Genomic DNA, 27,388 nt, shown 5'->3' with positions numbered 1-27,388 from the left:
TAAAATGGCTCTTATCTAGGTTATATAAAATTTACCTGAACATCTTGTACTTTCTTTTTCAGTTGCTTAATATTGACTTCCGTTCCTATAAAGCAAAAATTTAATAAAATAAAAATAGTAATTTTTTGAAAAACCAAAAAATTTAATATCAAAAACATAATAAAAATTGCTATTGTTTTCTTTAGAAAATCTAATATAACTAATACTATAAGGACCAAAAGTTGATCTGGATATTCAAGTGCAAACAAAGTACAAGTACACAGAACAACATGATATTAGGTTAGTGTTCCAGTTTTTCATTAAACAAAACTGCCTAATGAAAGAATGAGCAATATTGTTCTTGTTTCAAGGAAGTTCACTCTCTGTCTTAGTCTGTATATCTGGCCTGATTATAAAATCCAGAGAAGACAGAAACACTGCCTATAAGACATTAATTAGTTTCCTGAATTGAATGCATTTAATGTAGCTTATTAAATTCTAAATATATACCATACAGTCAATAAATTACATTAATTTATTAATTTGCACGAAATTAATGTTTATTCATAGCAGTGTATCATAGAAATTAATAACCTCCCTTCACCATGCTTACAAGTTAGTGCAAATGCATCAGATCTGCTTGCAGATAACTACTATTAATTAGTTTGTAAGCATGTGAACTCACTACGCAACTTGAGGCTTTTGCCCTAAAATGTGACATAATAAAAAATTACTACCTGCTTTCAGGCATCTCTCATTGTGGAGTTATACTTTGCAACTGCCTTGCCATCACTGCAACACCAGTGTGCCTGCCCACCCACCAAAGAGAAGCCAATCAGCTCCAAAACGGTGCCGTCTTGGTGGTGGCATCCGCTGAGAATAAGTAACAACAGTCTTCTCCTACGGTGAAGAGTTACTTATTCGCGGTAGTGTAATATCATGGCAACTCATTGTAAAGGTATTCACAATATGAGTTATGCATAATGATGTCAATTTTATAATTAATTAGTAGTTACCTGCGAGCAGATTTGATGCATTTGCACTAACTTGTAAGCGTGTTAACTCACTACACAACTTGAGGCTTTTGCCCTAAAATGCGATGTAACTCCCTTCACACATATTTCCTGATAATTATAATACAGAGATAGTTTAATGTCAAAAAGTATCTTCTTTCATCTTCTCAACCTTCAACCGATGCAAGGTACTAAGTACCATAGGTTTTCCAATACCTTTTGTGTTTGGGGTTTTCTTTAAAAAAACAAAAAAAAGAGAGAGAGAGAGAGATTAGGCTACTGCCAAAATGACATGCTTCTTCCAAATTTGCAGGAGGAAACAGAGGCAAATTTCAACAGACCTCTAATGATGTTAAGATGGTCCTTTAAAAAGTTGGGCTCTACTGTTGCTAAAGCAGTTATGAAGCATCACATAGCATTTTTATAGAATATAAAGGAATATCAAATGTACAGGGTGTCCACAAACCTTTACAAAACTGAAACATTATTGCATGATACAAATCGGAAAACACCTCCAAGTGATAAAAAATATCTTCATTAATCAATGGCTTTTGCTTATGAGCTATAACTTGTATGGTTTCATCCTCAGATGGCAGCATGTTATATAACATGTTATACACTGTTGTCCATGATGTGTTAAGCCCATGACCAGTATGTCATATGGATTTCCCTGAGCTTTGTGTAAAACTTCCTAGAATCAGCTCATTGACTTTTGTTCACTCACCACCTCTGCCAGGACAATTGCACAAACAGACATCCTTTATGAATTTTCTGTACCACTGCAAGGATTGCAAGTCTACTCAGTTTCTTTTTAAACTGTGACATTTACACATAACAATGGTGACAGACTGCAGCTCAATGAACCAAAGTATACATTGCACCTTCTCGGGCTTAGTAAATTCTGCCGTGATTACAGTTTTGTGATTATGATGCCATCTACTCAGAGCACTTTTACAGTTAGCGAATAAAAACTTGAAGATATCCTCTACTGCCTGGAAGTAGTTTCAAATTTGTATCATGTATCCTATTCACAATAACACTTTAGTTTTTAAAGAAGGTTTAAGGATAAAGAAGGTCCATTTATAAATAAATATAAATAGACCTATATCAGTCCATTTATATTTATTTATTTGAAAGAAATATATTTTAGCTCTATTCCCAAATTTACTTTATTATTTTTTTAAGACTTGCTATGGTACTCTTTCTTCAAATTCTGGAAATAACAGCATCTCTCAGTTTGGTAATTTTATTGCCTTGCTAAGTAATGTACAACAATGGAACTACATCCAACAGCCCAAATAAGTTAGTAAACATTTTTTTTCAGTAGTGGTGAGCATATTGTACCATCTGCTCCCTGAGTAATTCATGGCTATCAAAGTCTAATTAGCATTACTGTAATGACCTTGACCTTTACTTGCCTTCATTGCAACTGTCTATTGACCAACAAAAATTAATATTCGTGTAAATTATCCTTGAAAGTGTCTTATCTAAGGAGGTTGAAAATACCAATAGCACACCTAATAATGCGTGTATCCATATTAGTGTCCAAAATGGAAACTTTCAATATAGACAGACAATTTTTTTAAATAACTTTTTCACTACCAAAACTTTCACCTTCCACATAAAAGTTTGAGTATGTTTAGGAACATATAACATTCTAGCAGTTTCCAACCAAACAAAAACCACTAGAATATTTTGGAAGGTAGAAAATATTGATTTTTAATCATTAATTAATGATTAAATAATAAAGTTAACTGTGTGTTGATGTGTATGTGCATCATGGAGTTTTTAATTGGATGAAAAACTATTTTCTTCTAATTTGACAGAAGAAAAAAACTACAAATTTCTGTCAAGCAACCTTCGGCAGCAGCTGGCTAATTCAGCCAGCTGCTGCCCAAGTGCAAAGAAAGTGAGAAGAAAGCCCAAAAATGTATCTGTCCTACCCAATCCAGATACTCAATCTCATAATTTTTGAATTCAGTTCATAAAGGCTGTATGTAAAGCTGGCAGCAAAGGCACTAAAAGAAAATAGATATTTTCAAAAAAAAGTCAAGTCCTGTATGAATGTTGCCAGGTTAAACAAAATACAGTTTAGTGAACCAATAAGAATTTGTGAACTATATATGCATGTATTAGATAAACTTTTGATAAAAAATGTACAAAGGGTACTAGGAAAGTTTTGCAATACAGCTTTGTTTATTTAATTTTTTCAAAGTAATTTCCTCTACATTCAATACACCTCTCCATCCTCCGAAACCAATCTTTAAACCAGTTCTGCCAAGTTTCACTAGGGAGTAAAGCACACTCGTTGTCCCAAGCCCGTAGAAGGTCCTCATCACTGGAAAACCGCCTCCCTTTTAGCTTCATTTTCACATGCGGGAACAGTGCAAAGTCGCAGGGAACAAGGTCTGGACTGTAGGGAGGGTGCTCGAGAAGTTTCAGTCCTGTCGTGGTCAAATATTCGGTGCAGGCTTTGGCGCGGTGACCTGGAGCATTATCGTGATGGAGGTACCAGGTGTCCATTCTTGACTTTGGCCGCAGGTTCTTCATAGATCCAATGACTTTAGGCAGGCATTGTTCAGTATACCACTTAGCTGTGACTGTCTTCTGCGTATCCAAAACGACACGTTCCACAATTCCACTCGATTTGAAAAATACAGCTATCATTTTCTTCTTTACAGATCGGGATTTTCTGACAATTACGGGTGTGTCGTCATCATCAAAGACCCAAACTTTGTTTTGAGCCTTGGTCGGCAGATCGTAATAGTACAGCCAAGTCTCGTCACCTGTCACGATGTTGTTCACATACCGAGATTGTCCCTTATCAAACTTTTTTAACATCTCCCGGCACCAAGTCACACGTCGTGTCATCTGCTCTTCAGTCAGTTGATGCGGCACCCAGAGAGAACAAAGTTTCTTCACGTGCAAATGATCTTGCAGAATCGAACGAATTGCTGGTGCATTTAGGCCCAAAGTATCCTCTATCTGTTGGTAGGTCACTCGCCTGTTTTCGTCAAGCATTTTCCTCACAGCAGTAACGTTTTCCTCCGTAACTGACGTTCGTGGCCTTCCCGGCCTCTCAGAATTCTCCAGAGTGAAATTTCCCCTTTGGAATTCTCTATACCACCTGAATATCGTTGTACGATGTGGACAATCATCATCTAGTGCAAGAGTCATTTCTTCTAAGCACTGGTCTATGGTTAAACCACGCACGAAATTATACTGCAAAACTGTCCTTATCTCATTTCGTGACCACGATGCCATCGCAAGCACTTTACACTCTCACTACTAATGAATAACTGAGCCCATCGACTTGGCGCGGCGGCTACTATGCACGTATGAACATGTCTCAACATGCAGCAACAAGCAGCTTCCTGTGATTCATTGTTGCGTCATATTGCAAAACTTTCCTAATACCCTTTGTATATTTCATTATCAAATATGATAAAAAGTGTATTTAATCTTGTTTTCAAATCATGTTGTCAATACTAGTTTTCTGTTGTTAATATTTTCCAATTCATGCACTGGCTGAGGGTTATATAGCTCGATTGCCAACACAACATTGCATAAACAATTCCAAGACTTATGCTACTGACTGTTTTGAAACCCCCTCACTTCTAGCTTAGTTTGACAAAAATGGCAGTACAGTTCACACTGCCATTTTTTTCTTTTTTGGTTTTCCAGATGGCTCAGTTAATAAAAGCTTGGATAACTGAGGTCCTGCTATTTATATTCCTGTAAAGATTTTTAAACTTTTATAACTATTAAAATAAAGACAACATTTAAAAGAAAATTAACAGAATACCTTTGGTTTGTGGCCTTTTCTTTGTAAAAGTGGGTTCTTCTGGTGGAACAAAAGCTTTGTTCCTTGCTTCTTGACGTCTCTGTTCTGCTTCTGTCTTGTGTTCCTGTTACATATTAAAAAGTAAAGAAAATCCATTGGGTATTAAGCATTTAACTTTATGGTTACAAAATTATTATAATAAAAATACAATCCTTAATAATCATCTTGCTGAAAGAAAAACAATGAAATGAGGATTATCTTCTAATACACTGTATTATTTATTTAACCAACTGTAGCCATTTGTTGATTACAATTTATGTAAAGGGTTTATTTCTTCAAAAAATGTTTTTATTAAATAATGCGGATAGAGGATCTACAGGATCATTATTTCAGCAGATCATTGAGGTTGCTAGAATAGAAATAGAATATGGGATTCAATGAAATTTTGTCAGTAAAGACAAAGCAGTAATTATTCTCATAGCAAATTAATGGTCAACGAGATTAGTTCAGGACATAAAGAGATATTCTTACACAAGAAACTTTAATTCAATCTTTAAAGTCTGAAAACCATGAATTTGTAGGTGAATCTGAATGAGTTACGATGCTTACAGCTTTAAAAAAAATTAAACAAAACAAAACAATGCTGGGAACATATTTTCTCTTTCTAGGATTTTGAAAATAAAGGAACAGAGATTAAAGACAATTATAGATTGGATGTAAGAAAATTTGTTTTAATCAAAGAGATATTGGTAACTGCAACGACCAACTACTTAGGTTGCAAGATGTAGGACTCAAAAAAAAATGTGATAGTAGATTTAATTGGAAGTAGTAGATAAAATGCAACCAGGGAGACTTTTAAGCATTTAAGGAACCAACTGTTGTAACAATCTGTTCTTACAAATCTACTGTAACACAAGATGGATTAAACAAAATAAATGAGTTAAAATGAATAATTCCAAGCAGAATTTATAATAAGTAAACTGATTTCAATCTACTGTTTAAAAATTAAATTAAACAGAGTAGACTGAAAGTATGTGACTGAAATTAATTTAAATACTGTAAAAAATTTTTTTGCTTTAGACCTTCAATACAGAGAAAAACCAAAAATTATATGCAAAAATTAAAAATAAATAAAAAGAATTACATGCATAAATTTTTAATCACTAAATCTAAGAGCTATTTATGCAATATACTCAGTATATTTATATTCCGTAAAGCCTTTCAGGTCTTGAATGCAATTTATCAAAATCTTCCTCCATAACACCATTCAGTGAATGGTGTATGGAGGAAGACTTGGAAGAGGAAGTTTATAATAAGTTACCTTTATTACAAACACCACCAATTTCTTTAGTATAGGAACACTTTCAATTTCTTTAGTTTGAACAAATGTTCAATAGTAACAGGCATTGAATACTGAATCATTCTTTGACCCACAGGCTACAAAAACAAGGATGTAATTAAGCCAGAAGATCACTTTGACTTTATTAGTGAAGTAGTCAAGGATGGCCAGCAGCAATATCCAAAATCAACAGTACTTTGGTGTTAAGAATATTTAGTTTGGTTAGACATGGGTTTCCAGATTCTAGAATGAGATGTGTTTGAGTTCTTTGCTTGACTTGAAGGCAACAGCAAAAACAAAACTCACTGTTGTCATAAAGGGGTGAAATAAAGATAAAGAAAAACATGCACTGTAGAATGACCTGCCATCCTCTTAAGGCTTAAGAACACGGAATAAACTGATGATTTTGATTCCTATTCCTAATGCAGGGTTATTGGTAGGGTCGGCAGAGTTCAGAAGTACAATATGAATTTCTTTTCTGTAAATTTTTGTTTCCTAAATCTAAAAAAAACAAAAAACAAAAAAAAAAAAAAAACATTAGCATTAGTAGAGGCATATGATGCAAGAAAGCAAGCTTATTCAGCATAAGCCAAAAAAAAAAAAAAAAAAAAAAAAAAAACACACCACTCCCATTTCACCCCTCTGTTCGCTCGAAATACCTGTCCAGTTGAGCCTTAAATTTGTTTAGGCTATCAACTTCAACAACAAGTGATGGAAGTCGGTTCCACCAACCAACCACCCGCTGGGCATAGGCAAATTTCCGCACATCTATCCGACATCCGTCCTTCCTCAATTTGAATTTATGCCCTTTGAGGTGATTAGTCTGAGCAAGATGAAGAATCCCATTGGCATTGAGCATGCTCAAACCATTCAAAGCCTTATACACCTCTATCAGATCACCTCGCCGGTGCCTAGTCTCCAGACTCTGTAATTTGCAAAACTTAAGCCTTTCTTCGTAAGAGCAACCCTTTCTTCCATTCACTAATCTTGTTGCCCTTCTCTGTACCCGTTCCAGCAGCTCTATATCCTTCTTGAAATGAGGCCTCCAGACCTGTATACAGTACTCAAGATGTGGCCTAACCATTGCCTTATACAAGGGAATAATCACCTCCTTATCCCTGCTAGAAAAATTCCTGTATATCATTGACAAGACACCATGAGCTACTCTTGCAGCTCATCTGCACTGCTCAGAGAACTTCATATCTGCCTGCACAATTACCCCCAGATCCTTTTCATTCTCCACCACTGTCAGTGTAGTACCGCAGAGTTGATACGTTGCTCTGGGGTTACTGTTTCCCATATGTAGTACTTTACATTTGTCAATGTTAAACTTCATTTGCCACCTCTCAGCCCATCTATTCAATCTTTCCAGATCCTGTTGCAGCAGCATAGCGTCAGTGGTGTCCTTAACGACCCTGCCAACCTTTGTATCATCTGCAAACTTGGACATTAAACTTGATATCCCATCATCAATATCATTCATAAACACCGAAAACAACAACGGACCCAACACTGAACCCTGAGGAACTCCACTAATAACATTAGTCCACGTTGAGCAGTGTCCATTGATTACCACTCTCTGTCTTCTGCCACTCAACCATCCCCTTATCCATAGCAGCAATTTGCCTCCAATGCCACACTGCTCCAATTTGTGCAGCAGTCTTCCATGTGCAACAGTATCAAAAGCCTTTCTAAGATCCAAATATATAATATCAAAGTTATTCCCTGCATCCAGTTCTTTTGTGACTACATCATAGTATCCAATCAAATTGGTCAGGCAAGACCTGCCCTTAACAAAACCATGCTGCGTTTGAGCTATAACTGAATTCTTGTCTAGATGATCCTGCAGGGCTTCTTTAACCAGTGCCTCACTTAATTTACCTGGAACAGAAGTTAAACTAACAGCTCTATAATTACTTGTGTCAACCTTTGATCCTCCTTTGTGAATTGGGGTTACATTTGCACATCTCCAGTCTATGGGTACCTCCCCTGAGTCCAAAGAAGCTCTCAAAATTATGGCTAGGGGTTTGCTTACTTCCTTTGCTGCCTCCTTTAATATAACTGGATAGATCCCATCCACCCCAGGTGCCTTTTTTATGTTTATCCTCAACAATCTCTCCTCCACTTTCCTCTCAGTTATTACAAAATCATCCAGCTCACTGCCAATGTTTACTTTACCTACATCATTCTCCTTCCTGAATAACTCCTCATGCGTGAATGTAGATGCAAAATACTCGTTTAGATTGTTAGCCACCTGAGCAGGATCCTCAACTGTTGAACCATCAATATCCAGTGGACCAATCTGATTCATCCCTTTCCTTCTTGATTTTAAATAGGTAAAGAACTCTTATCTGTTTTTCTTTGCATCCTTTGCCAAGGATTTTTCGTAGTCTGCCTTTGCCTGCCTAATCTCCTTTGTGACTTGGTTACAGACCAACTTATATCTATCATGGGCTTCCATGTCACACATTAATTTGTATGTATCCCATGCATTTTTCTTCTCTGCCACATGTCTCATTAGTTCATCTGACAACCATTTAGGCCTAAACCTTGAACAATATTTCTTAGTTGGTATGTAAAGCCTGGTAGCCTCCAAGATTAGTTCCTTGAATGCTTCCCATTTTGAGTTTGCTGTTGGTAACATCATCAGTTGGTCCCACTGTATAGAATTTAAATACCGTCTCAGACCATCATAGTCGCCTTTACAAAAACAAAAACCCTTCCCTTTACCTAAGTTAAATTGTACGTTTAAATAAATACATATAACGACTTAGATTACAAACGTAATATAATTAATAATATAACATAATTAATTATAATTAATTAATAAATTAATAGAATCATGACTCAGACCAGAGCAGCAAAGCAAAAGGCTCAAGCCAATGGAAGCGCTGTGGCTCAGAGCAGAACTGAGGGGGGCAGTTGTCCTCTGACTCACAGCCTTATAAAATGCACTGTTTGCTTGATGTTTGCAGAGCAATCGGGTACGGGACATGATACTGCCAAGGGGGATCTTTGTGTGTGTGCGCGATGCAAGGAGTGTATCGATATCAGGCAACAACTCGGCGTTCTTGTGGCCTATATGAGAGCTTGAAGGACAGGGTGGATGCCCTCGAAGAAATTAAATTGAGGGGCCCATCAGGCTCTCAGCTGCCCACATCAACGCCAGAGCTTGCACTTGGGCATCGCGTGACACAGAGACAACCCCCAAGGCAGAATGCGCTGGTCCCGAAGGAACTAGTAGTTGTTGGTGACTATTGTCAGGGAAACGGGAACATGCTTTGTAAAAATGATAGGTGGAACAGGACCAGGGTATGTCTGCCAGGGGCAAAGGTTGATGAAGTTGTAGAGCAAATATCATCTTTTAAGGGCACAAAAGGTGATATAGTTGTACACATTGGCACTAATAATATTAAGAGTAGGAGACCGGCAGAATTACTTAACAAGTACAGGTCACTGTTGAACAAAAGCCGAGAATTAGGGTTGAATTTGAAAGTGTCTGCAATTCTGCCCAGACACGATAGGAGGGAGTATATGATGAGAGCCTTGTCGATCAATTCGGCCCTGGAAAGATTGTGCAAGGCTCAAGGGGCAGAATTTTTTTCAGCCTGGACTGTACTTGTTAACAGGAGAGATTGCTTCTACAGGGATGGGATACACTTAAATAGAAAGGGTGCAAGAATATTTGCTGATGCTATCGAGGCAGTGTTAGGTGGGTCGGAAAACTGCTAGCTTGGGGGGAGACAAAGACCAATAGATTGACAGTAGCCACTGGCAGAGGTGAAAGAGATTCTTGCACTGCTTCTATTAGAATGAGCAGAAGCCTTAAAAACAAGATGCATGGTATTTCAGAGACTGCTGGGAGCCATTGCGGTACAAATAAACACATGGGTTGTGTTAGGGTAGCTAAGAATAGAAACAGGTGCAGGTATACTTGCGTGTACACCAATGCTAGGAGTTTAGTAAATAAATTTGATGAATTTGAGGTATTGCTCAAAACATCAAAGGCAGATATTGTTGGGATATCAGAGACGTGGTGTCACACAGATATAAGGGATGCAGAACTGCATTTTGGGGAGTACAACGTCTACAGAAAGGATAGACAGGATACGAAGGGGGGAGGGGTTATGCTATTAGTTAAGAAACACATAAAAACCAAGGAAGTGAAGCCAGTCGACATCGCTGGACAGTGCAGTGTCGAGTCAGTTTGGTGTGACATAAGCATTGGGAGATCAAAATTGAGAGTAGGAGTGTGCTATAGGCCTAATGACTCTGATGAGTATAATAAGGAACTGTACAGGGAAATAGAGTGGGCCAGTAAATCAGAGAGTCTTATAATGGGAGATTTTAATTTCCCAGATATTGACTGGAATTTGGGGGCTGGTTACTCACACACTAGCAGGGCTTTTGTGGATTTATTGGATGATTGTTTTCTACATCAGCATGTTCAGGAGGCAACTAGAGGGAGTAATACTCTTGATTTGATTATCAGCAGTGATTCTTCATGCATTAAGAATCTGCAGATAAATGAACCACTAGGTGGCAGTGATCACAGTGTGCTGAAGTGGGATTTACTCAAAGAGGTAACTACCATCAGGGGTAAAGGGAAGGGTTATTGCTTCCGTAAAGGCGACTACGATGGACTGAGACAGTATTTAAATTCTATACAGTGGGACCAACTGATGATGTTACCAACAGCAAATTCAAAATGGGAAGCATTCAAAGAACGTATCTTGGAAGCTACTAGGCTTTACATACCAACTTGGCACATTATAGCCTTAGCAGCTGATGTGCCATTAAACCTCCAGAGCAACAACAACAACAACAACAACATACCAACTAAGAAATATTGTTCAAGGTTTAGGCCAAAATGGATGTCAGATGAACTAATGAAGCATATGGCAGAGAAGAAAAATGCATGGGATACTTACAAATTAACACATGACACAGAAGCCTATGATAGATACAAGTTGATATGCAACCAAGTTACAAAGGAGGTTAGGCAGGCGAAGGCAGATTACGAGAAATCCTTGGCAAGGGATGCAAAGAAAAACAGCAAAGAGTTCTTTACTTATGTAAACTCTAGAAGGAAGGGGATGAATCAGATTGGTCCACTTGATATTGATGGGTCAACTGTTGATGATCCTGCTCAGGTAGCTAACAAACTAAATGAATATTTTGCATCGACATTCACACATGAGGAGTTATTCAGCAAGGGGAATCCCAGAGGTGTATTCAACTCTAGCAGTAAGCTACAGAATCTTGAAATAACTGGGAGTAAAGTGGAGGAGAAACTGTTGAAGATAAACACAAGAAAGGCACCCGGGGTGGATGGGATCTATCCAGTTATATTAAAGGAGGCAGCAAAGGAAGTAAGCAAACCCTTAGCCATAATTATGAGAGCTTCCTTGGACTCAGGGGAGGTACCCATAGACTGGAAATGTGCAAATGTGACCCCAATTCACAAAGGAGGATCAAAGGCTGACACAAGTAACTATAGACCTGTGAGCTTAACTTCTGTTCCAGGAAAATTAATGGAGGCACTGGTTAAAGAAGCACTGCAGGATCATTTAGACAAGACTTCAGTTATAGCTCAGACACAGCATGGTTTTGTTAAGGGGAAGTCTTGCCTGACCAACTTGATTGGATACTATGATGCAGTCACAAAAGAACTGGATGCAGGGAATAACTTTGATATTATATACTTGGATCTTAGAAAGGCTTTTGATACTGTTGCACATGGAAGACTGCTACACAAATTGGAGCAGTGTGACATTGGAGGCAAATTGCTGCTATGGATAAAGGGGTGGTTGAGTGGGAGAAGACAGAGAGTGGTAATCAATGGACACTGCTCATCGTGGACTAATGTTATTAGTGGAGTCCCTCAGGGCTCAGTGTTGGGTCCATTATTGTTTTCTGTATTTATAAATGATATTGATGATGGTATATCAAGTTTGTCCAAGTTTAATTAATGTCCAAGTTTGCAGATGATACAAAGGTTGGCAGGGTTGTCAAGGACACTACTGACACTACAATGCTGCAACAGGATCTGGAAAGGTTGAGCAGATGGGCTGAGAGGTGGCAAATGAAGTTTAACATTGACAAATGTAAAGTACCACACATGGGAAACAGCAACCCCAGAGCAACGTATCAACTCTGTGGTACTACACTGACAGTGGTAGAGAATGAAAGGGACTTGGGGGTGATTGTGCAGGCAGATATGAAGTTCTCTGAGCAGTGCAGACGGGCGGCAAGAGTAGCTCATGGAGTATTGTCAATGATATACAGGAATTTTTCCAGCAGGGATAAGGAGGTGATTATTCCATTGTACAAGGCAATGGTCAGGCCACACCTAGAGTACTGTATACAGGTCTGGAGGCCTCATTTCATGAAGGATGTAGAGCTGCTGGAACGAGTACAGAGAAGAGCAACAAGATTAGTGAATGGAACAAAGGGGTGCTCTTACGAAGAAAGGCTTAAGTTTTGCAAATTACAGTGTCTGGAGACTAGGCACCAGCGAGGTTTTTTTTTGATTTGGTAGTTGTTGGCGCATCGGCTTCTGTGGCCATATTGCACCTCCCAAGGTTTTTGCAGTACTTTGATCCAAGCCCGAGGCGGGAATCGAACCCGCGACCTTTGGGTTGCCGGGCAGGTACTTTACCCACTCGGCTAGCCCGGTCGGCTCCCCAGCGAGGTGATCTGATAGAGGTGTATAAAGCCTTGAATGGTTTAAGCATGCTCAATGCTGATGGGATTCTTCCTCTAGCTCAGAAAAATCACCTGAGAGGGCATAAATTCAAATTGAGGAAAGACAGATGTAGGATAGACGTGCGGAAATTTGCCTTTAGCCAGCGGGTGGTTGGTTGGTGGAACAGACTGCCATCCCTTGTGGTGGAGGTTGATAGCCTAAATAAGTTTAAGGCTCAGCTGGACAGGTATTTTGAACGAACAGAGGGGTGAAGTGGAAGTGGGTTTTTTTTTTTTTTTTTTTTTTTGGCTGATGCTGCATAAGCTTGCTTTCTTGCATCAAATGCCTCTGCTAATGCTAATGCTAATACCTCTGATGGTAGTTACCTCTTTGAGTAAATCCCACTTCAACACACTGTGATCACTGCCACCTAGTGGTTCATTTATCTGCAGATTCTTAATGCATGAAGAATCATTACTGATAATCAGATCAAGAGTATTGCTCCCTCTTGTTGCCTCACGAACATGCTGATGTAGAAAACAATCATCCAATAAATCCACAAAAGCCTTGCTAGTGTGCGAGTGACCAACCTACAAATTCCAGTCAATATCTGGGAAATTAAAATCCCCCATTATAAGACTCTCTGATTTACTGGCCCACTCTATTTCCCTGTACAATATCTTATTATACTCATCAGAGTCATTAGGCCAATAGCACACTCCTACTCTCAACTTTGATTTCCCTATGCTTATGTCACACCAAACTGACTCGACACTGCCCTGTCCATCGATGTCGACTGGCTTCACTTCCTTGGACTTTATGTATTTCTTAACTAATAGCATAACCCCTCCTCCCCCCCTGTCCTGTCTATCCTTTCTATACACATTGTATTCCCCAAATTCCAGTTCCGCATTCCTTATATCTGTGTGACACCACGTCTCTGATATCCCAATATCTGCCTTTGATGTTTTGAGCAATACCTCAAATTCATCAAATTTATTTACCAAACTCCTAGCATTGGTGTACACGCAGCTATACATGCACCTGTTTCTATTCTTGGCTACCCTAACACAACCCATGTGTTTACTTGTACCGCAATGACTCCCAGCAGTCTCTGAAATATCCTGCATCTTGTTTTTCAGGCTTCTGCTCATTTCAATAGAAGCAGTGCAAGAATCACTTCCACCTCTGCCAGTGGCTACTGTTAATCTATTAGTCCTTGTATCCCCCCCCCAACTAGCAGTTTTCCGACCCACCTAACTCTGCCTCGACAGCATCAGCAAAAATTCTTGCACCCTTTCTATTTAAGTGTATCCCATCCCTGTAGAAGCAATCTCTCCTGTTAACAAGTACTGTCCAGGCTGAAAAAAATTCTACCCCTTGAGCCTTGCACAATCTTTCCAGGGCCGAATTGATCGACAAGGCTCTCATCATATACTCCCTCCTATCGTATCTGGGCAGAATTGCAGACACTTTCAAATTCAACCCTAATTCATGGCTTTTTTTCAACAGTGACCTGTACTTGCTAAGTAATTCCGCCGGTCTCCTACTCTTAATATCATTAGTGCCAACGTGTACAACTATATCACCTTTTGTGCCCTTAAAAGATGATATCCGCTCTACAACGTCATCAACCTTTGCCCCTGGCAGACATACCCAGGTCCTATTCCACCTATCCTTTTTACAAAGCATGTTCCCCACTTCCCTGACAACAGAGTCACCAACAACTACTAGTTCCTGTGGGACCAGCGCATTCTGCCTAGGGGGCTGCCTCTGTGTTGCCTGATGACCAAGTGCAAGCTCTGGCGTTGATGTGGGCGGCTGAGAGCTTGATGGGCCCCTCAATTTATTTCCTTCGAGGGCATCCACCCTGTCCTTCAAGCTCTCATAAAGGCCCATAACAACGCTGAGTTGCCGCCTGATTTCCTTGCACTCCTTACATCGTGCACACACAAAGACATCCCCCTTGGCAGTATCATGTCCCGTACCCGACTGCTCCGCAAACATCAAGCAAACAGTGCATTTTAAAAGACTGTGATTCAGAGGGCAACTGCCCCCCCTCAGTTCTCCCCTGAACCACAGCACTCCCATTAGCTTGAGCCTTTTGCTTTGCTGCTCTGGTCTGAGTCATGATTCCGATTTAATTCAATAAAATTTCAAAACAAAATGAAAGGCACTAAATATAAACAAAATGCAATGAAGCAGCTTTTAGTTTTAAAACTGAGTTAGTGGTGCTTCTAGCTATTGTTATTATTTGGTTTTTAGGAGCATTAGCAACTAAGGCCATATCGCTCCGGGGAAGGTGGTTTCAGCAATGGCAGAAATGGTTGTGTAATTAAGTGTGTGCGTACTGAAAGAACTTAACCTTTCTAGCTAAAAATATCATATCTTAGTTTTCATAGACTTATTTTCAATACTATTTTTTTTTGATCAACCCTCCTTGTTTTTCATATAAAGAAAACTAACATTCAATGTTTTGGAACCAACATAAAAATATAATTATGTACAGTAAATGGGAAAAAAAAAGTTTTATTTTATTCTATTTTTTTTTTTGTGATACACAGTAGTTTCTTGATAAGATGTAAACAAGAAATAAATACTATTTAACAGTACTGGAATTAGAATAATTAAATGAGTCAAAGCAGTCTGTTTCTGAACCTGCAAAAAAAAAAAAAAAAAAACCCTAATTTTTCACATTTTTTTCCACTGCCAAAAAGTGACTGCTGGATGGTAACTCTTCAGCAGGTGAAAAATCTAGTAACAAGTTTTTTTTTTATTATTATTTTTAAAAAATGGTCAAATATGTTTAAAACAGTAATTGAAATATCTCCAAATTTCTTTCAAAATATTAAATACATACCTTCTTTTTCTCCATCTTTAGTGCCATTCTTTCATTTTCCTTTAAGAAATATTCTCCAGTTTCCAATTCTTTGTCCACCTAATAAAAATATTACCAAATAGATTAATGCTAAAAAGGACAGGAATATAAACAATGCAACTGCACTAAATTTACCTTATTCACATTCCTATTTATATTTATATTCTAGCCTCAAACTACTGATTTGCGATTCTTTTATGACATATTTATTTCATTATCTTGAATCTATATGTCATATAAGCACTTAGACATTTACCAAATAAAAACTTGATATTTAGCAGTGCTCAAAGCACTTATCCTGAGAACAATTAATCTGACATTTATTATTTATTTATACATTATGTGGTTCATCATAATCAGGGCTCGGCATATTTCACAACCATGATTTCCACACCGATTTTTGTGATATCACTATCATTTTCCCATCACTATCATTTTCCCTACTTTTTTGTTATTTTGAAATAGAGCAGATAAAAGATCAAATAAGTCAGAAAAAGATAGCATGGGATAGTTACAGAGCGATGAAAAGTATCGAAGCCTACGACAGATACAAGTCGTTCTCTAATAGTATCACAAATAAGGTTAGGAAGGGTAAGGCTGTGTATGAGAAAGCATTGGCTAAGAGAGCAAACAATGGGGACAAGAAATTTTTCATGTATATGAATACAACAAAGAAGAAAGCTAATCAGATCAGACCCTTGTGCACTTGGTGTGGGAAATTCTTAGATAACCAAACTGAGGTTGCGGATGAACTGAGTAGGTACTTTGCATCAGTCTTTGCTGACAAAAGACCCTTCTTGCTGAGAAGAGGCTGTGCAAGTGAGGCTGAGCCACATGAAATTAGTGATTTTGTTATAACAGATGAATGTTTATTAGAAAAACTTTTGAGCATAAAGACAAGTAAGGCTCCCAGAGTTGATGCATATACCTTGTAGTGTTTTGAGGGCCACCACCAGGGAGTGTACTGAACCATTGATGTTAATTATGAGGACCTCTTTGGACTCAGAGGAGTTTCCTTTGGATTGAAAAAGTGCCAATGCATCGCCAATACATAAAGGCAGTTCTAAGAGTGAAGTTGGTAACTACAGACCAGTTAGCCTGACTTCAGCAGTAGGAAAAATCTTAGAGGCAATGATTAAGAGTGCAATCCAGGGACATTTAGATAGATATAGCATTCTGAAATATACACAATGTGGTTTTTTGGGGGAAAATCATGTTTAACTACCGTAGTAGGATATTTTGACACTTCAATTATTTATGAGCTGGGTGAAGGAACAATTTCAACATAGCTTATTTGGATTTTAGCAAAGCATTTGACTCAGCCCCTCATGAGAGGTTACTGTATAAGCTTCAACAGGTTTGGATTACTGGTAAGATTCTAAGATGGATTGCTGGGTGGCTGCAGGGCAGATCGCAGAGGATCTGCCCTGCAGCGGGGTAATTAATGGATATTCTTCGCGAGTCCCACAAGGATTGGTTCTTGGATCACTGTTGTTTCTCATTTTCACATATGACACAGATGAAGGGATAGACAGCTTGATGCCAAAAGTTGCAGATGACGTAAAGATTGGTAGAGTCATTAATGATCAGTGCCAAGCAGCGCACCTTCAGGATGACTTGAAAAGGTATCAGGAATCGTCAGAAAAGTGGTAGCTAAGTTTTAATGCAGCAAAATAAATTATGTGCTTGGTAGAGCTGAATTAAAAACAGTAGAGGAAAAAAGGGATCTGGGAGTTATGATATGTTCAGATATGAAGTTTTCTGAACAGTGTAAACAGGCAGTCAGGAAAGCCCTATCAATAAGGCGTTCCTGGCATCCTATTAATGATTTATCGAATGTTATCCAGTAGAGATAGGGAGGTCATAATCCCACTGTATAAGTCAATTATAAGACCACATTTGAAATACTGTGTTCAAGTATGAGATCACATCTCTAAAAAAAAAAAACAAAAAAAACAATGAGCTTCTTGAAAGGGTCCAAAGATGAACAACTCGAATAGTGAGATTGGCAAAAGGACAACCATAAGAGGAAAGACTTTGATTATGTGGGTTACAGAGCTGACCTGATTGAAGTTTAGTAAAATGAACGACAGTGGAATTTTCACTGTTATAAAGAATTCCAGAACTAGGGGCCATAAATTCAAATTACAGGGATTGAGGTTTAGATTAGACTGTAGGAAGTTTTCTTTTAGTCAGAAAGTCATTGATTGCTGGAACAAGTTGCCCTCGCAGGTAGTTGAGGCTGACAGTTGGAACAATTCAAAGGTCAACTGGATGAGTTACTTGTATGAGGAGGGAAGCATATAAATTGTATTTTCTTATCTATTTGGTGGGGTTTTTTTTGCCAGTGCAGCAAAAGCCTGTGGCTTCCTTGCACTACATGGCGAATACTATTACTTTTATTATGCGGATAGTTCCTTCTAAGGAAGGTGTCCTAGCTCTTTTTGTAGGTTATTCTCACGATGACAATATTTTATTGCATTGTGGAATTGAGTAAATAAAGCATTTTTTTTACACTATGGGAGATGCAGATAGAAATGTAGAAACTGTCCTGCATGGTTGTTATCTTTTATGATCCTTAAACTTAAGTTTATGCTGCTGTTATGTTTCAGTTCTAGTGTGTATTTTAGTCTGTGATGAATGGTTTGGAATTCTGCAAACAGAGTATCGACAGTTTGTTTTTTAGAAATGACAAGTATGTTGTCGGCATAACAGGTAAAAAGTTTAACAGTGGGGGCAAAGCATCAAGAATGCTATCTTCTTATAAAAGCTAGGTAAATTTGTGAGAGTGGAGCTGAAACCCCTAAGCCCACTGGAAGCCCATATACTTGTTTGTATATGTCTGTATTGAATCTAAAATGTCTAGCTTGAATAAGTAGGGATATAAGTGTGATAATGTTGTTGGTGGAGAGCGTGGTGTGCTGTTCTAAGTTATTGTCATGTATGAGCTTAGTTTTACGTAGTTCCCCTATACATTAATTCAATACAGACATTCACAAAAAGGTATATGACTTCCAATGGGCTTAGGCGTTTCAGTTCCACTCTCAGAATTTTACCTAGCTTTTATAGAAGATAGCATTCTTGATGCTTTTCTCCCCACCATTAAACTTTTTACCCATTATGCAGATGACATGCTTACCATTTCTATTAAACAAACTGTTTATACTCCATTGAAATTTAACAATGTTCACCACAGATTAAAATACTCACTAGAATGAACATGACATAAACTCTTTAAATTTAAGGGTAATAAAAGACAACAACCACTTGAATACTTGTATTACAGGGGGAAAAAAAAAAAAAAAAAAAACCATACAGGACAGTGTCTACATTTCTATTTTTTTTTTTTTTTTTTTTTTTTTTATGAAAACCCCAAACACGAAAGGTATCAAAACCTATAGTACTTAGTACCGTGCATGGGTTGAAGGAGAAGTATGGGGGGAGGGGGGTGCCGGAAACTTTGCTCTAGAGACTAAACATGGGTTTCACCACTTCAAGCCTCCAATAAGCAAAGTGGTGGTATTTCACCGGTTGATGAAAGTCATCTACTTGCATCACCCATACAGTTTAAAAAAATCATTTTTATTCAATCAATTCCACAATGCAATAAAATATTGTCATTATGAGAATGACCTAAAAACAGCTAGAACACCTAACAAAAACCTTCCTTAGAAGGAAAGATCCACATAGTCTTATTCAAAACACCATATAGGAAGTTAAAAACAGACTTGGTAATAAACTAACGAAAAAATAGTTTACCACAAATAAAATAATCATTCTCCCATATTATAACTAATTAGCTAGGCAACTCAAGAATGTATTCTTAAGCATAGACCTTTCTTTAGTATTAAAGAATAAAGTTAATAATAAAGTTAACACACCCTTTTCAATAATTACAAAAACACTCACAAATACGATATTTCAGACACAAACAACATTATATATCTAATTCATTGCCAAAAAGGATGTAATGCATGCTACATCAGGAGTACTATAGTCAAATATGGCACTTCAAATATATCCAACACTAAGAGCGTATTATCACCAAGCAAGTCTACTAACACATTGTCACACCACAGACCTCAGCTGCCATAATCACTCCTCAAACAACCAACCCAAAATTTATTCTGTAATAATTCTTGCTAAACTCATTTCCAATTATAAATTAACCATCAAATCTCTTGTAACAGAACAGTTCAAAAAAAATACACAATATTCTATTCTTAATGCAAAACAAAAGGGTAGTAACTCTTTCACCAACATGAAACTTGAGAAACAAAGTTCCCGCATAAAATTGAGCTTCTTCCTATAATATCTTTAATATCTTTCTTCTTCACTCAGTGCCATAATGAACCAACCTATAATGACTACAAAAGCTCCCATTCAAGCTCTAGGTTTGATTTTAAGCATATTACATGACGAGCATAGAGTTTAGTCACTTCTCTCAATGCAATTTCAGTTTAATAGTTAATTTCCTTTTAATTCATTAGCAACATAACGGTCAGGAGTTAAGTTCTGCAATTTTAGGTTCGCATTCTTATTAATGTCTTTTAACTACAGAACTTTCGGTAAACCATAATCTTAATATAGCCTATATTCTAAGTAAATATATAATTTATTTGCTCAATATGCATTTTTAAAGGTGTTTCTTACTAAGTGATTTTATTTGAATCATATTAGTATAACAAATTTGTGATAACTAACCTTTCTTTCTAGTTGTGGGGGAGGGAAAGGAGTATACTCTTTCTTTATATTTTTCTTCCTTGGCTGCTTTCTCTTGCTAATATTTTTAGAGTGGTAGTTTGGCAGATATGGTTGCCAATTCTGGTTTTTTAATTCAGGGTTTTTTGCTAGCTCTCTTTTAATCATGAGTGCCTATAAGCAAGTGATAAAAATATATTTACAATAAAGCAACTACCCACTTCACACATAACATTCATGAAAAATAATTTCATTGTTTAATATTAAATTCACTACATGAAACCTTTTTATAATCTTTTCAGATGTATTATACTGAATAATATTAAGCATAAATATTTCAAAGCATCATACTATCCTAAAAAAAAAAAATTTTTTTTAAATAAATTAAATTCTATCTAAAATAAATGGTGAAAAATCATATGAAAAAGAAAGTTATTCTACCTTACAGGATGAGAGAATCAGGTTGGAAGAACCTGAGACATACAAACACACATTTTCATTCTAAATTTTATTCAATTTATAACTCATCACATTTATGCAGCTGTATTTGGATTTTAAACAAGAATTTCAGAATTTATACCTGGGTATACAAACAGCTGTTGATAATCATAATTTTGGCAAAACATAACAAAACTCAGTGTCTTAGGTAAGCACTTATTCATGGAATTATAAACAGGGCATCCAACAAAATATTAATACAAGTTAGTAAATATACGCAGCACATTACATTTCAGGCAAGTTCGATTTTTATTCTTAAATAATTTTTTTTCATTTTTTGTGACTAATAGAAATGAAAAGTAAATATAGTTATCTCCTTATCAATCAATTACTAAGATAATAACTTTATAGAACACTAAAAAGGGTTTAGAGTTGAAAGCCTCAGACTAAGGGAAATTTACTACACAAACAAGTTAGGTAAAATGGCATCAGTTTTGTTACATCTCACATTGTGAATGTCTTCACAATGAGTTGCCTGCTGTTACTGCACTACTTAAAATAAGCAATGCTTCCCCAGTAGAGAAGACTGACGTTACTTATTCTAGGTGGATATCACCACCTAGACGTCACTGTTTTGAAACCCATTGGCCTGTTATCAGTGGGCGGGTAGGTACCCCAATGATACAATGAATGAAAATCCAGTTATGAAGCTCATAACAGTTATGTGGTTATATATCCACTGAGAATAAGTAACATCAGTCTTCTCTACTGGGGAAGCACTGCTTATTCAAAGTAGCGCAATAAGAGGCAACTTGTTGTGAAGGCATTCACAATACAAGATGTAACAAAAATGATGCCATTTTACCTACCTTGGTGATTTACTACGAACTAAAATGATGCTTTGCACTAACTTGTTCATATTTACAGAACACTTAATAAAACTGTATAGTTTTATGTTCTCTAAACTTAGCCGTTTATCTTAATTACAACTGTATAATATTCATTATTCTCACTCTGTATTTTTTTTTTTTTAAATCTCTTTTTTTTCTCTGTATACATGTATCCTTTCACAAGTCTTACATAACAATACATGTAACGTGTGCATGGGCTGTCTAAAGCTAACAACACTGCATTAAAATTATATTTAATCTATGGATTTCTTTTTTGCCACACAAACTGTGTGTAAAAAAAGAAATAACAATTGCTGGATTTCTGTTTGTCTAATTTTAATGAAATTTGGTTTTGTTTTAAAAATACAAGCTCAAATATAAAATTCCATTAAAATCTGTCCACTGGGAGTCTCTCTCTCTTACATGGTGAAGACAATAGGCATTTAGCATATACGCAAATGCACCTGATATTGTAGTTATTTATAAATTTGGCAAAGAAGAAGGATGCATGGGATGATTATTAGTTATCAGGGGACTCTGAATTCTATAGTAAATATAAATTGCTACAATAAAGTTCCTTAGGGAAGTAGGCATGCTAAGGCAGATTATGAGAACTGCAAAGAGTTCTTTGCATATGTTAGAAAAAGAAGCATATTGGCCCACTTGATATGTATAACAGAACTGATGATCCAAAAATGGTTGCCAATAAGCTAAATAAATATCTTGCATTTACATTTACATGTGAAGTTTGTAAATTTGTGGATAGTAGTGGCCTAATACTCAGAGTTTAATGATTTTATGACAACTGAAAAGGCACTAGTAACAAAATTATAATTAAAGCAAATAAGGTACCAGAAGCTAACAAAATCTATACAATTATAATGAAAGAAGCAGTTAAAGGGGTCTTCAAACCTTTAGCTTTCCTGAATTGAATAATGAAGGCATTGTCAAACCAACCTGATTAGCTATTATTAGGTTTAATAATAGCTAATCAGGTTGGTTAGCTGATTAATCACAAAAGTTCTGGATGCAGAGAATAATAATTTTAACAATGTTTATTTAAATCTCAGTAAAGCCTCTGATACAGTTTCATATCTAAGCAATATGGCATTGGATGTAAGTTACTACTATGGATAAGTGGTAGGAGACAGAACAGTTATAAACAGGCATTGCTTTTCATGAACTAATGTCATGAGCTGGGGTTCCATAAGGTTTAGACCATAGTCTTTCTAATATTAATTAATGATACTGATGATATTTCAAGTTTAATGTCTGAGTTTGATGATAAAAAGATAATTAATGACAGTAATTAGTATATACTACTTCAACAAGACCCAATTAAATTATTTTGATGAGCTTAAAAAATAGCAACCTTGGAAAATACAAGGTATTGCACATTTGAGTAGAAGTACTCCTACAGTACTTCCATCTGTCGTTGTGGAAGTTGATAGGTTAAATAAATTTAAGGAGGAACTGGACAGGCAATTGGAGGGTATGGTGTGATTTTTTTTTTTTTTTTTTTTTGGCTGATGCTGCATAAGCTCCTACACTTGCTTTCTTGCATCAAGTGCCACTACTACTACTACTACTACTACAGTAATGTACCACTTTTTAAGTATTATTGAACAGGATTTGGGAGTTACAATACAGTTGTTATATTGTTGTTACCATGATAATAGCAGTTTAATAACTCAAAGGCAGATAAGGCGTATATCAGACTTTGCGATTCTCTTGAAAATTGGATTATCAGCAACATGTCAATGGCAATTAAATTCAGGAATAAAGTTTTATCTGTCTAATAAAGAAAAAGTTCTGCAAAAATTATCTATATTTCTTAGACAACATTACAGTTTTGGAAGGCCTTGTAAATTCGAAAGACTAAAACGTTTGAAATGTACTCAGGACTTTTGCCCAAAAGTAAATAGAGACGGACAAGATATGCGTGGCCAATGCACAAACATGCCAATACAACTTCCTCTGATATACTTCAGCAGAGCTAGAAATTCAAATTTGTGGTTCAGTAAGTTTAATTTGGCAGAGTTTGTTACCAGCCTGTTCTCTCCATATCTATACTTATTCAAGATTGCATGCTTTTGAATTCTGCTCTTAAAAATCTATGTAAGGAACTGGACAAATGTCAAATGTGTCTGAGTTTTAGTGTGGCAGTCCCCATACACCACTGAGTCTTCTGTACTGGGCTGAGCACAGGCTGGCTGTGTGTAGTGTAGGTTTGTGAAAGTGTAATGTTTGGAAGTGTTGTTCTGTTGTAGGCAGGAAAGCAGGCATTTAGCAGTGGGGGGAGGGGGAGAACAACACCTGATTATATGATAGGGAACTGGACAGGAAGACTGAGACAAATGGTCAGTTCATTTAGCTGCGTAGTCTATTTTTTCATTTCTAAGAATACAAGTGCCCTGGTATCTAGCAGACTCTTACTCTTTAATGTGTTGTTCTTGACAATGTTGAAAGCAATATCGGACATCTTTCAATGCCAGATGAGAGATTAGGTTTAGGTTTAAAATTTTTATGGTGCATTAGCAGCAGTGGCTATTAACCAGATAAGAAGAGGAGATAGAATTGTTACAAAGTCTAATTATGAGGCTTGATATGATGGTCTTCAAAGAATGCAACAAGCTCACAGGGTTCTGTCAATGATATACAAAAACTTTGCCAGTAGAGACAAAGGATGATTAGGCCACATCTTGAATAAAGATATGGTCCTGAAAAAAGAATCATTGCTTACTGAAAAACTCCTATCCACTCTTGTAAAGGTTGAAGTTTGTCCAAATTTAAAAAGAGAACAGACAAATACTTAAAAGAAAGAGGTAAATGAAGGTGACATTGATTAAACAGTAAGGTGCTACATAAGTTTGCTTATTTTTGCATGATTTTGTCAGTATTATTTACAAAATAAATGTCACAAGACAAATATTTTTAGCTCAAAAGCCAATTAATAAATGACTTTATATACTAATGAAAATAATGAATATGAAGACAGTTTCACTTAGGCAATACAAACAATATTTTATAAACATGAGGCTGTAGAGCACTAAGGGCAATACCACAAAAGCAATATTGGAAGGGGAGGGGGTAGTAAAGTTCAATAAAAGTGATAGTTCTTCATTCAAAAGAAAAATTGCAAATGAAACTGGAAAGTACATTTGGTTTATCAAGCAAAAAAAAAAAGGAAAAAGGAAAAAAAAAAAAAAAAAAGGTGGAAAAAGTGCAGAGAGAAAAACTAGTAGCATAAGAATAAAATACAACTAGGAAAAATACTTTTCCCCTCCCCCTCAAAATATATGGCTAAGATGATAATTTTAGTTTATGTAACCAGGAGCGACTTTAAATAAATGAACTGGTCAAGCTCATTATTTAGTCAGTTTTGGTCACATGGGCTAAAATACAATGTACTGTTTCAATACAGTATAATGACAAGTAATACTATTGAAATAATGTATTCAGGATTGGAGGCCAAATCTAAAAAAAGAATTTCTACAGAGGGTTCAAAAGGGTGAAGAGACTGGTAAGGGGCACCAAACATTGTTAGTCTGCAAAAATTTGCCAACTGGGGGGAGGGATCTGTTTAAGGTGTATAAGGCTTTGAAGGGAGTTAGTAAAAGATTAAGGGAACTATCTTCTCACTGATATACAACACAATAACAAGGGGAGGACACAATTATACAATCTTAGAGGAGCAACAGAAAGCAGGGTCCCACGAAGCTTACCTTCAATCAGTGTTATAGATAGGTGGTTGTTGTTGTTGTTTGTTGTTTTGGTTTTTAGGAGCATTAGCAACTAAGGCCATATTGCTCCGGGAATATGCGGTGGTCATTCCCTGACCTTTCCGTATTTGGTGGTGACGGGCTCGAACCCCGGTCTAATCAAGAAGCGTGTGCTACGCACTGTTGCTCCTTCCCACCTGGCTACGGAGGCGCCTATAGATAGGTGGAATAAATTAATTTCTAAAATGGTCGCAGAGTTTTGCAATATTTCAAGTGAAACCAAATGGCCCCTTCCTGGCACAGGGAATGCAAATGGCTGGAGAATTTTATTTATTATTCACCCCCCCCCCCCAGAGCTGATGCAGAAGAAGTTTGCCTCCTTGTATCATGTCTCAGGAATTTTATTTAGTATTACTATTTTTGTTCCCTGGCTGATGCAGAAAAGTTTGCTTCCTTCTATTCTCTGTCCAGTGTAATAGTAATAATATAAAGGAGATGCTAAGTTACATCGTTGCTTGAGATACAAATGGACCAAATGTTTAGCTGTGAAAATACACGGAGAGAGAGAGTGGAAATATTCAAGGCAGAATAGGATGGGCACTTTCTGTGAAAATATACCGTGCTGAGCAGCACGAACTCTGATATTGTTTTAACAAAAAACGCACATCTTGAACTACAGTGCGCTGCCTCCAAATGTTGCCAATACTTTCTAGGATTTCCACATAGTAATGAATACCAAGAATAGTTCCACAAAGAATCTTTCCCAATCTAAGATCTACAGAAAGAACCGTAACTATGAAACCCTTAATAAACATCCAATACAGAAAGTAAAAGTGAATACATTTTAACTTTGTCATCTGGACACACACCATTCCTTACAGTAAATAGAATACTCACTGCCATGCCACAGTTTTAAGTCCATCAATAGTTAACATTACACTGTTCTTTATTCAAGCCCTAATAACTATGAAGATAAAACAGATAACTAGGAATCTTCTCCAAAAATAGTGAAAAGGTGAGGAAAAGGCCAAATGGGTTTTAAAAAAATTAGAACGCAATGAATCTGTATGACTTAAAAGGTGGATATGTGCATGTATAGTTAATTTGGGATGCCAATAATCACAAAGAGTAAATGGATATTCTGAAATGTAGGTTAGACCAGAGGGCCTTCATTAAAAATAAATTGTATGCTAATCTAGAAGTAATGAAACTACTTTATCATCGCAATTCATACTAATTTGCATTAATATTTGAATCCACACCTCTACAAACAAGCAGACAAATCACTATAATACCATAGAGTAACGTTATTCTGGATTGTATATGAAGCTATCCTATGAAGACATGCAACACGATCTTAAATTTTTTTAAAATAGCAATTCAAAAGAACAAAGAGTTTCCATCAAGTTTTGTTTCAAACAGTATAAAAGAGTTTCAGAAACACAACATTATGAACAGCCTCTGGAGAAGATGCTTTATCCAAAATAGAAGATTCAAAGAAACAAGGCTACAAGCTTCAAAGCAAATCTGAGAACTGCATGCAGTCTGCATCTAGCACTTTCATTGTAGAATACATTATTTCTGTACAACAGCAACCTACCTTTATATTATATATGGGATGAATATTCTTCATGGTCTCTTCCACAATTCTTCTTACCTATTTTCAAATAAAAAAAAAAAAAAAACTTATTTTAAATGACATTTCTAAACAGTTCCTAAATAATACAAACTGTATTTAGTTCTTACTCTTACAGGTATTTTATTACTTATTGACAAAAAAAAATAGTTGTTTATTAGTTTTAGCAAAGAAAAATTAATTTTCTATAACTTACATGTTGCAGCCCTTTATATGGTCCCAATGCTGCTACAGTATACCCCTGAACCATTACATAACAGTTGGTCAGCAATTCAATAGCCTACAAAATTACACCAGTAGTTTAATATTTTAAACTTCTT

At 36.6% G+C, this 27,388-nt stretch overlaps 1 protein-coding gene across 1 annotated transcript in view; it reads right to left on the bottom strand.

Moving 5' to 3' along the window:
* dbe (KRR1 small subunit processome component homolog dbe) overlaps window positions 1-27,388 on the bottom strand; it is a 48,262-nt gene that overhangs the window by 4,488 nt on the left and 16,386 nt on the right. Inside the window, exons 5-10 of the mRNA XM_090383293.1 lie at window positions 27,265-27,348; window positions 27,033-27,089; window positions 20,386-20,556; window positions 15,664-15,741; window positions 4,798-4,900; window positions 36-85 (exon numbers count right to left, since the gene is read on the bottom strand). Of these exons, the coding sequence (XP_090239419.1) occupies window positions 36-85; window positions 4,798-4,900; window positions 15,664-15,741; window positions 20,386-20,556; window positions 27,033-27,089; window positions 27,265-27,348 (543 nt within the window). The remainder of the gene's footprint in view (window positions 1-35; window positions 86-4,797; window positions 4,901-15,663; window positions 15,742-20,385; window positions 20,557-27,032; window positions 27,090-27,264; window positions 27,349-27,388) is intronic.

This window comes from Mastigoproctus giganteus, chromosome 10 (genome assembly GCF_048544385.1).
Source record: "Mastigoproctus giganteus isolate SK-2022 chromosome 10, ASM4854438v1, whole genome shotgun sequence".
Classification (NCBI taxonomy): domain Eukaryota; kingdom Metazoa; phylum Arthropoda; class Arachnida; order Uropygi; family Thelyphonidae; genus Mastigoproctus; species Mastigoproctus giganteus.
Note: the sequence above shows the minus strand (reverse complement) of the source record. Positions and strands in the feature narration are given on the sequence as shown.